Genomic DNA, 12,666 nt, shown 5'->3' with positions numbered 1-12,666 from the left:
TATTGGCAAATTGGCTTCTTCTTCTCCTTTGTCATTTTCCTATTTGTCATCTTTGTCATCTTTATTGTCTTATTTTTCTTTTTCTTTGTTGTCTTCATCTTTTTTGTCGTTTGCCTCTTTGTTTTCATCCTCTTACTTTTCTTTGTTGGCTTCTTCTTCTTTGTCTTCTTTTCAGTCTTCATTCTCTCCTTTGTTTTCATCTACATCTTCTTCCTCTTTGTCTTTGCGGTTTCCATCTCCTTGTTCATGTTCTTCTCCATTCTCTTTATCTTCTTTGTCTTCTTTGTGTTTTTGTCGTCTTTGTCATCTTCATCATCATCTCCTTGGCTGTCCTCCCTTTTTTCGTCCTCTTCTTTCTCTTGTCTTTTTGTTGTCCTCTCCTTTGTATTCTTCTTTGTTGTCCTCATTTTATCCTTTGTCATCTTCTTCCTCTTTGTCTTCTTTGTCATCTCCATCTTCTTGTTCCTGTTCTCCTTTGTTGTTGTCGTCTTTTTCCTTTGTTGCGTACTTGTCTTCTATGACATCTTCATCTTCTGTGTCATCTTCATGTTTTCTTTAGTGTCCTTTTTGTTTTCTTCATCCTCTTTCTCTTTGTTGTCTTCTCCCTCGTCTTCTTCTTTGTTGAATTCTTTGTTTTTTTGTTTTTGGTTCTCTTCTTTGTCATCTTCTTCCAAACTGATGATCCAGTTTTAGCACTGACTGCGCACATAAAGATGTTTTTTTTAAATTTTCTAACTTATATACAACATAGTTCTCTGTGTCATAGTCATACATATCTTTTACATATTGTGTGAAATCTTAAATAACATTCAGTGGATTTTAACAGTGCTTGGCCATGCAACATGCGTGTGCAATAATCCATCCACATTTTGGTCTGGTAGGTTTGCAGAGGGTTTGCTCTGTGGTTGTACTGAGAATCAACAAGTCAACAAAGCAGGGTGTTACTGAAAACAGCAAGCATGCTCAGTTGAATTTTTCTGTACACAAAAAGGTAAAGATCATGATTGTAAAGAGAAAGTTGCCTTGTCCTGTGTGTTACACAGACTCTGGGCCCTTGCCATGTTTATATTGTAAAATCAAGCAAAACCACGTCTTACAGAAATAGCACAGCTTCAAAATCCTCCCGTCCCCCAAATGAGCGCTGCTAATACATACCAAACATTTACATTACGTCTGCAGGGGCAGATAAACATCCAGTAAGATTTCTGAATGATATTTGTGTTTTATCAAGCCCGCCCAGTGAGAACCAACTCCAACATGAAGAGAATTCCTGATATACATATGTAACATCTTATATCGCCCAGTATATTTTGCTTCTCAATAAATATACATCAAAGTACCTTTCTTCTTTACAGTTGTAGCTATTACCTTGATTAATATATTATTTTGTGTTGAATATCATCAAGAAACGAAACACCTTAAGGTGGGGTCACTAACACCAAATGTTCTCAGACTACAGCACTGAGCTGAAGCTGATCCACTCTGAGGGCCGTGGATTGAAAAAGTCACTATAGATTTTGGCAAAGTATATTTTTCTGTCTGTCAAAAGGTTTCTGTAGGTATCAAGAGCTACTTATTTGCTGCATTCCTTTATCCCTACAATGGGTGGTTTGTGCTCTCAGGCCTGGAGGTAAAGCCTTTTTATTTTTGGAGATATTTGGAGATTAAAGGTCCCATATATCTCCAATTTCTGTATTATTGTAGGACAGGTTTTCTTTACCTTGAAGAAAATTACAGCTTGGTTGGTGTGCTGTCAGGTGAAGGAAATTTTCTGAGTAAATTAAAGGTGCAACATCCATCCACTGACAAAACCAGCACGTTTATATGACATTGAAGTTGTGACTGCTCTCAGTTTTCATTCTTATTTCAATTCTCCTCAGTGCTGAAAATAACATCGGAGGTTGGATTGTTTATATGCTGTTAAGTCTTTGTTGTTGTTTTTCCTAATTTTCCACCTTTTGCAAAACTGCTCCTTTGTAATCAGCCAATCAGCGGGGAGCCTATTAACTTTCTCGTGCCCCTCCTTCCCGTAAAAACCTGACTCCTGTTTTGACTCTAAGCTGTAATGATAGAGCGCTTAATTAGCCTGACACCCTTTGTACTTTTCATTTGATTGGGGTGGTTTCGCTAACAGCGGGAAAGGAATGTGAGAGATTACAATGCAAGAAATGTGGCAAGCCTGACATTGTACTGAGAAAGCACAGGTTGCTGCAACGTCTGCTTTTACCAACCAAAACCAATGCAGCAGCATTTACCAGTTATTTTAGTGCACCTAACCAGATCCTCTTTTCAAAGTTTTTCAGTTCTTGTGAACAGTAATATTGTCTTTTCCTTCATTCAGTGGTGGATGAAGCACCCGAAAGCCATCCTTGAGTAGACGTACAGAGAAAATGTCTTTGGTAGAGGTCACCTTATAGAATATTACTTGAATTAAAGCCTTATATTATTTATTGTACTTAAGTATCAAAAGTAATTTTATCATAATAATGTTTGTAAAAGTTTTGAAAGTAAAAGCTGTTAATAAAAAGCAAGCAGTCAGAGTTTTGACTATTATGAGATTTCTTTCTTTGTAACATACGCTACCTTAAAAAATGGAGTGTACATTACACTTGACAAAAAAATGTCCTTTTTACAACTAAAACGATTTAATGAACAAAATCTAAGATTTCCTTTTCTCCCATTCCTTTATTTGATAGTCTGTCCCCTCCTCTCTTCTCGCCTCCCTTTACTGTTTTTTAGTAAGTAACTGAAATGCGTAGGGGAAATGTAGTATGTAAAATTATACAATTTATATGGGAAATATCGTGGAGTAAAAATAAAAATTTACAGACATAATAACCCAAGTAAAGTACAAATACTCCCAAAAAATACTTAAGTACTGCAACAAAGTATTATTACTTTGTTACATAACACCACTGCTTTTATTCTTAGGTATACAGGCATGTTTATCCAGAGTTATAACCTGCGTGTTGTACTGAAAATCTCTGCATCCTTTCCATCCAGATGTCTGACTAACATATTGCTTTTACAATCTTACAAATATGCCTTTTCAGCAGTTTAAAAGATGAAAGCACATGAAATAACCAGGCCAGCTGTGAGCTCCACTCTTCCACCTTGCATTACATTTTAACAACATTCACTGACAAGACTTATAAAGGAGATTTATAGTAGTCAAAAAACACAACTTTCACCCCTGACCTTATTATTCCAGTTCATTTAGGCAGTCAGTCAATAAGCAGTTTTACTGTAGGCCCTGCAGGCGGCTCTCTGATGGACCCCCTGCCATCCTTTGTCAGCCGAACAGCGGCTGTGACGATGAGGCGGAAACATTGGTACACTGGCCCACGCTGTGACAAACGTGTGAACTTAGCAGTGGGGAGGAGTGTGTGTGTGTGTCTGAGGGGACTAGAGACTTATGTGGAAACTGTCAGAAACACTCTCATTAATGACCAATAAAGAGAGGCTGCTGATGCATGACTGCAGGGGCATTCTCCGAACACCTGGATGATTGTGAGGCTTTGATGTCGGCTTTGGAGGAGGCTCCGACAGAGCCAGCGCTGTGTTATTACTACTGTAATGGGACAGTGGGAGGACAGGCCCTCTTATCGCTCACACTCTGTCTTTTCTTTATGACTCCAGTGCTCTCTTTTCATTAATTCGGCCACAGTTGTGTTATGTGGTTCTTTTTTTTTACCCTGTTTGACACAGTGTTCCATTTTGTAGCCTGATTTCATTGACACAAAATATTGTCAATGATATAAACACACCTGTAGCCTGATACCGAGGATTTAATATCTTCCTTTGCTCCTGTCCCTCAGAGAGGTAGATTGTATGGTCAAACCCACAGTGGAGCACAATACAGTGTATCCCCGCATTTTCTGTTAAGTGCAGCTATCCATCTTTCTGTCATTTTGTTATGATCCTGTTACCCTGATACAAGCCAACAATTCCTGCGTTTCCTTGGTTTCCCGAGCGACAGTATAACATCACTCTACTGTAAATCTCTGTATTTATGCTTTAGACTGACTGACTGAAACAATAAAATGCAATGTACAAACAGTTATACAGAGCATAATTATCATAGTCAAGCACACTTTTCTCCTTTTTTGCCAGTTTTATCATGTCAAACTTCTCTTTCCCTGTCTCTGCTTAAGTTGTGTACTTGTACTTTGTTTCATAGACTCTTACCAGCTACCGTAAAATGTTTACACTGAATCTGACATGACTGTTGGCTCAATCCACACTGCCAGATATTTAACTATATTTAATTTAAATTCTAAGATGTTTGTTTTATTCTTCATCAAATGTAACCAAGTCATTTTTATGACTATGATTCACTTTGATATTTGCCTGCAACTTTACTATTTTTACCTGAAACTGAATTATAAAAAAAAGTGTGTAAGTATGCAAAATTACCCTTAAAAAATCCTGTTTAGACTAATGCAAAAGTAAAAAAGCTCAATAGTCACTTATGACTTACTAAGTGTGGGATGGTGTAATTACCTGCAGAGACTCTGCCTGTATTTTCTTATTTTCTTCCTATTTTACTGTGTGAGGGACATTCATTTGCACAGCATACAGGTAAAGTTAGGACTTTATGATAAGGTAGCTACCAGGTGCCAGACCATAAACAACATCCAAGGGAAGCTACGAAAACCGCGAACACAGTGCCAAAATATGCAAATAAAGCAATAAGAGTAAATCTAGCGTTGACTGTTATTTTAACTTTTTTCTAGCAATATTGTTTATAAACAGCAACTAACAGTTCTGCATAGTATACCTTTTATAATGAAATGGTTTTCCTAAATCTTTTCTGTTCAGTGCTTAGGTGTTAGGCTTGTTTACATTGGCTTATATATTTTGTTTTCACCTTTTTCATTTAGATGACAGTCTTACTTTGTAATATGCCTGACCTAATAAAAGCCAGGTCACAAAACAAATTTATATTATTATGCGCGATCTAAATTATTATTATCTATTGTGTCATATCCCACGTTTTCACAGAGAAGCAGACTTGTTCCTGCTGGAGTCTCGCAGGCTGTGGGCAGCTGAGGAGGGCTGGCTGGAATTTGACATCACTGCCACCAGCAACCTGTGGGTGATGAGCCCAGTGCACAATCTGGGTCTGCAGGTCAGCGTTGAGACCAGCAGTGGTAAGGATCACATCACATACAAGTGTTTCTTTTTACTTTTACTGCACACTATTCACATAGCTTCACAACATTCATTCATAGCTGGAAGACTGTCTTATATTTTTAATAGGGCTGTCAAATGATTAATTTTTGGAATCACGATTAATCAAAGAATTTCAATAGTTAATTGCAATTAATCGCATTTTTAAATCTATTTTTTTCAATTCCAATTATTTTGCATTTCAAAACATATGTTGTTCATATTGACAAGGTAAATCAATTATTACCAGACTGTCATGATTAACAATCAAATGACAGCAAAAGGCTTCATGGGACTAGCATAAAGTGGGCACGTCTGTAAAGGGGAGATTCATAAGTGCCCACAGAATTAATTTTTACTCTGATATCTTGAGGTCAGAGACCTAGGGACCCCTGTGAATGCCCTTGGCATTTTTCCATCACCAAAATTTAGCCTACTTTTGGAGCATTATTAGGCCCCTTTCTCAGAAGGTACAGCCTCTTAAAGACTGGAATGTTGGTTGGCAATTAAATTATTTTTTCTTTTTGAAATAACACTATGTACGGACCTTAATCGCATCGCAATTAACACATTAACGCTGACAGCCCTAATTTTTACTTTTTCATAGTATCAGTATGTCACTTCCTGTGGTTCCACAAAATAACTATAACTGACAACATAATTTAATTTAGGCAAATTGTGTAAATCAAAAAAAACATCATGGTAAATCTTGCCTTGTGTAGTTTTTAAGCACTGTGTCGTCTGAAACAGGGCAGAGCATCAGCTCTAAGGAGGCGGGGCTCGTAGGGCGTGACGGTGCGTTAGAGAAGCAGCCTTTCATGGTGGCGTTCTTCAAAGTAAGTGACGTGCATATCCGCACCGCACGTTCTACTGGCGGAAAACGTCGCCAGCAGAACCGCAACCGATCCACGCAACCACAGGAGGGATCCAGAGGGCTAGGCCCAGCAGGTCAGTCTGATGTCTGCTGCACAAACACTGCAACTTCACTGACCTCATCAATCAACACAACCATGAACACAATCAGACACAAAACTGACCTCAACCCAACCTCCCTACATCCGTAACTGATGTCTAACCTGTTGAGATCGGTACAGGTGCAGCATGTGTTTGAAGTATTCCTCTTTGAAACGCTTGATAAATTGGGCCTGACTTCATCCGCATCTCTCTCTAATCAGCCCCCATCAGATGAAAATCCCTGCCCAGGGATGATGTCCAAAATCAGATTTTTTACTGTAGTTTCTCTGTATGAATGAAGAGCATTGACGTATGTCCTGAAACTTGCATTTTGAGTAATATATTATATATACAATGTATTATTTATGAAGGGGATTCTGTGGCACTTCTCCAGACAGGCGAGAGAGAGAGTTGAATGGAGGGTTTGGCTTGAGATTTTAGCTCAACAGATGAGGAAAAGAGGGAAGACAACAATATGAGATACATCGATGGTGTTAGGGAGAGAGGATGGAGAAGAAAGAAGTTTAAGAGTTTTGGGGTAACAACGAAAAAAAGGAATCTGTGTTAGATTTTTGAGAGCTACAAAGTAATTTCTGTTTTTTATTTTGCCCCTGTGGAAAAACTGAACATCTTACCAGAGATTTTGAACAACACAGTGAAATGGCAGAGACACAAAATAGCAGACTAGTGAATATGCAGTGATTTAGGGCGCAGACGGCGAATCCATCTTGACAGGTGACCTCATCCTCTCAACCTCCTCATTAGTCCTCCCCGCTTCTCTTCCTACTCAGCAGTATGATGTAATGAGCAGGTATAAGCCCGATGTTATGAACTCTGCAAGCTTTTCAAATTAAATCAAACCCTAATCCGCCCACCTTTCACCTGCTGTGTAATTCTGGCCAGACTTTACAGTGCTTAAAGCTAAGCTGCTCCTGTGAGGCTTCATTGTGTGAGTAGTGCAGTACATAAAGCTAGCGCTCAGGGAGCCTGCTGTTAATATCGGTCTGATCCTTAGCTAATTTGACAGTTGAAGCATTATGTTAATATTAAGCCTTCACGGCTCAAAGCTTTCAGTCTGCTGTGTGTGAGGGGAGAACCCTGTAAGCAGCTGTAAATAAAATGTATCCAGCACATCACCACTAATATATTTTTAAAGTATTAGTGATATTTCTTACCCACTTAAAGGTAAAGTTCACCCCAAAATCAAAATACATATTTTTCCTTTAACCTGTTGTGCTATTTGTCAATCGAGACTGTTTTGGTGAGAGTTGCCGAGTGTTGCTGAGTATGATAATGTTAGCATGTGGTCTAGATAGCACATACTGTATTTAAATATCTCATAGGGCTGAGCTTCAGGTAGCCAAAATTATTTGGCCCAGAAGTAGCCTAATCTCTGCACACCTGCTTGCTGGTCTCAGGTCAGATTTGTAATAAATGATGTGCAAAAATCAGCCCAAGTATACTTGAGCAGATTCCAGGGGCTGACACTGGCCCAACGTTAGCAGCCAACTGGAGCTGATTTTCAACCCAAAAAAACTCACCACAACAACCGAGCTAAATGTGGGCAAAAGCCGGCTCACATTTGATTCTCTGGTGCCAGAACGCAACTGAGTGCACTGACACACAGCCACAAACGGCCTCACTTGGCCGGCTACCTGGGAAGCGATTTACCTTTTCTTGCTGCTTTTGCTGCCCCGTTTAATGCATCCACCATCTGCGTGGTAAACAGAGGTATTTGTAGGACACGTTGTGTTTGTTCTCACTACTAGTCTGAAAATCCCTTGCTGAGAATTTTTGGCTTCCTGTTTGTCCAGTGCATCTCCTTCACTTTCTCAGTAGGTAACAGTGTGCTGCTGTTAACACAACAGGTTGTAAGTAAAACTCCTGCAGGGCTTTTTCTCAGTAATTGCATTAGATGAAAGCTTTGGCTGACATAACAGAGAACAAAGACTCATCATTTGTTATGCTACACGACAGTTAGAGTGTACCACATGTTCAGTTCTGGCTCCAGACCTGTTCTCTGTACTATCCAGCTGTCTTTGGCTTGAGATGTCTTAAGACTTTAAGTCGAGATGTCTTGAAGATGATACTGATACTGGGGTACACGAGTGGATCAGGGGGCTCAGGTGCACACCATGTGCTCACACTGTGGGTTAGTGCCTCTGTAACGCATGTCATCTTGTCTCCCTTTCAGTATATACAGGAAAATATTTAGCAAATGTAAATAATTGTATAATTAAAGAAAAAGTTAGATGCCAATAGAGTGTGTCTCACTTTTGTAAGCAAACTGTAAATAAGGTATGCTGGCTGCTTTTGTGTCCCAGACTATATCAGGATGAGAAAACCTCTCAGACATGAATCTACTCTAAAATCTGCTCTAACAAGGACAAACTGTTAAATATGTGTCCTGGAGGATTGGACTTTACATAACCCAAAACATCAAGACCTCTCCGCCTCGCCACTCGGGACGACGGGGAGTGTAAATATTTAGATCCTACACAGGAAGCGGGGAGGCCCCCCTCGCGACAGCCAAGTGTCCGTGGCCAGCGGAGGACTGCTGGGATTGGACGGGATGGGAGGATCCGCAAGGAATTCAGGAGGGCATATGGTTTCAATACCGCATCACTCACTCCAGAGACAGGGAGGAAGACAGGATGGATGGGAAGAGCATCCGTCTTGTGGAGCGCTCGTGGGGAGAAACAAAATGTGGACGTTGTCCCCCAGTTTCCCCCAGTCTGGCGCTGAGCTACAGTACATCAGTTAGGCCACCACAGCTCCAACTAAAAAGAGTATTTCACCGATAATTCACCCTGATACTTTTTTTCTGGAAAAACATGAGATCTAAGGCCGGAAGGCAGCAATGTGTTTGTTTTTAATTGCACGAACTTCCACATAGAAGCTTTTTTAAAAACTTTTTTTCAGGATGACTTACTTACTCTGTGTGTTTTCTAAAAATAGTTTCCCTCCTCTGCCCTATTTGCACTCTCCTGACCTGTGTGGTTGCCACTGCACTGATTTTTACTGCATCTTTTGTGTCATTTCGGTACCATTTCTACGCATTTTTCATTTAGATTTTATACATTTGATTGCTCTTTCTTTGCTTTGTCAAAAATGACTAAAATGCCTTCCTCAGTATGCTTAGGATATAAAACAACCGTTTAACTCTGAAACTTTATTTTCCCTACTGTACTCCCTGTGAGGCTTTGGGCCTTGTTATTTCCCCATTTTCACAATTTTAGCAAGCTGGATTTAAAATGACACGTGATATTAAATGTCTTCCAGATGACAAAATAGCACAAATTGAGCCAAATAAATTTCTGCAGCATTAGTTTTAATAATAGTGTGATTATATGTGCAATAAATCATCTTTGTGTTTCAGATTTCAGTCACAAAAGCAGACAGTTTGCAGACCAGGAAGTATAATGTCTTATTCATTTAGCAAAATGGTCTTTTTAGTTTATTTGTTTTCTAAAATTTGGAGTTATGCGGTGGATGCATGAATAGTTTTGTCAGTATGATGCTTCCGCCCCCTCTGGGTGTGCCTGATGTGTGCGCAGTGGAAAATGCTGCTGTGTACTTTGCCAGAAGAACAATACAACACCTTTAAAGGTAATTTGGGGTTTTGTGGGCGAAGAAGGCTGAGGAGGTAATGGGAGTCGGGTTGGGCTTTGGCTGTGGGGGAAGTTAACAACCATCCGGGGAAGGAATATCACGTCCCGGCACAGCACAGGCGGCCTGTAATTAGGCCTAGCCAGTCATTAGCTGCACAGCTAAAAGACTGACCACGTTAACAGTATCGCTTAAAGAATTATAATAACACGGCACCGAGCCAGCAGTGTTTTTTCATTTGTCTCTCCTCTCCTCCCTCCTCCTCATTCTCCTCGCTCCCTCCCCACCCGACCTCCTTTTGTTTACCGTTGGAGTAATTAGACACGGCGGAGCTCCCTCGCAGGGTTTAATAACCTCTGTGATGAAAGACAGGAAGAAAGATAAACTTCAGTAGTAGTGGTTGGTGGGAGGGGAAGGCGAGGAGAAACGTCAGTGACATTCTCTTTTCATGTCACTGTTCGTGGCCTCTCTTCGCTCAGGCAGGCATGAGGCCATTGGGACTCTTTCCTTCCTCCTACCGGGTGAAGGACCCAGATTTTATCTTAAACATTGGGTCTATATAACCCAGGTTTTCTGTCACCACCACCTCAGTGGGACTTCATGTAATTGATACTGTAAAAGCTGTAATCTTTTCTCGCTCTTGATTTGAGAAATTGCTAGAGAATTACAGTGAGGCAGTTTGAGAGACTGTGGCCTGCTGGGGTTGAAACAACTTTTTAATGTCAGATGTAAAACACACACACTGACACACACTTCCTACACTAAACAGCTTGGCTATAACTTCTGAATTGGCACCATTTAATTTGTGTATTTTTGGAACAATGTGATAAATGTAACTTATAGCCTTTTCCTCTTGACACAAGTTCTTGTAAACGTGTTTTGGGTGCCCTATGAATGGCAGGTAGTGTAGTGAGCTGTTAATATCAGTGCAGTTCTGTATATCGAGAGTTTCAGCGTTAAAGAGCTACAGTGCTTACGCTCAGTAAGGAGCAGTGTTTCCCCTGCTGTTGAATAGCCAGTGTGGGGAACCAGTGGCCCCTGCTTCACCTTAATGAATTCAATGTGAATTGGCCTTAGCGGAGAGTTTTAGCGTCACATGGTCAAGTGGATGCTTGTCTACTCACAGAGAACATTTCCAGGTTAGCTGCTGTAATATGGTAGAAGAGCGCAGTGCCACTGGCTCCATCCACATTACTGTGTCAGAAAAGGAAATCCTGCTTCCATTTGATATTAAAATATTTGGTCCTGACTGCAGTGAAAGAAGCAGGTAAAATTAGAATTCATGTTTTTTGAGGTGCTACTAGTGCTTAAAGGAGTTGTTTGATATTCTAGGATAAATGCTTTTCTGCTTTCATTTTGAGAGTTAGGTAAGATCGATACCACTCATGTCTGTCTGTTGAAAATGAAGCTGGGAGTTGGTTAACTTAGCTGAAAAACTCCAACATACTGTTTTATGCTTTGGTTTTTGATTGAATATCAGATGAAACAAAATATTAATAAGTTAACTTTGCTGCTGCAAATTGGATTTTAAGTAGATTTTAATGCCTTAGACAGAGAAGAGTCTTTATGCTAAGCTATGCTAACCGCCCGCTAGCTGTAGCTTCATATTTAGTGGTATCAAATGAGCATATGGGGTGCTGCAGGGAGGAAATTTTTTTGTAGGCTGATGCAAAAGTTAGCATCACCCTGGTTCGCTTGACAAACAGCCTATGGGATTTTTCCATTGCATTTTGGATTACAGCAGAAAATAAGCTCTGTGACAATCAAGAGTTTATGATGCAAGATTTGTTCAGTAAGATAATCTTAAAAGGTTTACAACTTTTGAAGTGAAATGCCATTGACAGAAGTAAAAAAAAACAGGTTGCATGAATTCAATGTTACCACCACAACAAGCCTGTAATGCCGTGTTTGGCGGGATGACGTTCTGTGGTCTCATTAAGCCATTGGTCAGCAACCACTTTTTTTGATACACATTGAAGCTTTAAAATTCATTAAAGATTTACTGACATGTTTTATGTTTTGAAACAAAATTTGAAAGCCTCTTAAGCTTGTGTTAACCACAGACCTTATTTCAGGCATAAACCCGAAAAACCATTGACTTCAAGATGAGGGAACCGGGAGTGCTAAAAATGCAAACTCATTTCCAGGTTTTAGGCCTCTTTCCTGCACTACTCATCTACACTGCACTACAACGTCAGACTATTCCTTTAATAAATGAGCATTGTAAAACCATCTGAATCATATAATAATTTATTTTTTTTGCATACCTGCTACTACAATGTAAAACCTACTGGTATATTCATAAATACATTGTAAGTAGTAAATAAGCAGCATGCACAGACTTTTAATTAGTGGAAGTTAGAAATAGTGGTGTACAGATTAGAGTAATAAGTTTAATATGTAGAGTTTTGTCGTTCCTCCTCATACCACTGCTCTCTGTCAAGCAAAGGGAAAAGAAATGAATGGAAGCCTCATGGGAGCCGGAGCTCAGCGGTAGCTGTGTGGCATTAAATTTTTACAGGCAGGAAGGGGAGATGTGGTTTATGGGCACCACAAATCTGGGCCTTTACACTCAATGAAAGCCCACAGTAAATATCAGCTTTATTCCTCTTAAAGAGTCCCACAGACTGTAAATGCTGATGGCTTTGAAGGCCGAGAGGTGCAAGAAAAATGAGTTGTGTGTATGTGTGTATGCGTGTGTGTGTGTGTGTGTGTGAGAGTGTGAGAAAGAGGGGAACAGGGAATATGTTGCTAAATAGTTTACCTTGTGCTGTGCAGCGTACGGCCAAGCGAGATATTCTTTTATGTGTGTTGATATCCACATTCCATGTAACATAATGAGTTTAAGATGATTTTAACAGTTGCAGGAATTACATCGGCTGATAATAGGATCATATCTCAGTATGTTAACCAAATATCCAAAGTTACTGT

At 39.8% G+C, this 12,666-nt stretch overlaps 1 protein-coding gene across 1 annotated transcript in view; it reads left to right on the top strand.

The window, feature by feature from the left end:
* bmp6 (bone morphogenetic protein 6) overlaps positions 1-12,666 on the top strand; it is a 54,160-nt gene that overhangs the window by 31,818 nt on the left and 9,676 nt on the right. The window contains exons 3-4 of the mRNA XM_042510300.1: positions 5,005-5,153; positions 5,923-6,120. Coding sequence (XP_042366234.1) covers positions 5,005-5,153; positions 5,923-6,120 — 347 coding nt within the window. The remainder of the gene's footprint in view (positions 1-5,004; positions 5,154-5,922; positions 6,121-12,666) is intronic.

The sequence above is a fragment of the Plectropomus leopardus genome, chromosome 21 (assembly GCF_008729295.1).
Source record: "Plectropomus leopardus isolate mb chromosome 21, YSFRI_Pleo_2.0, whole genome shotgun sequence".
Taxonomy (NCBI): domain Eukaryota; kingdom Metazoa; phylum Chordata; class Actinopteri; order Perciformes; family Serranidae; genus Plectropomus; species Plectropomus leopardus.
This window is presented reverse-complemented; position numbering and strand designations above follow the sequence as displayed.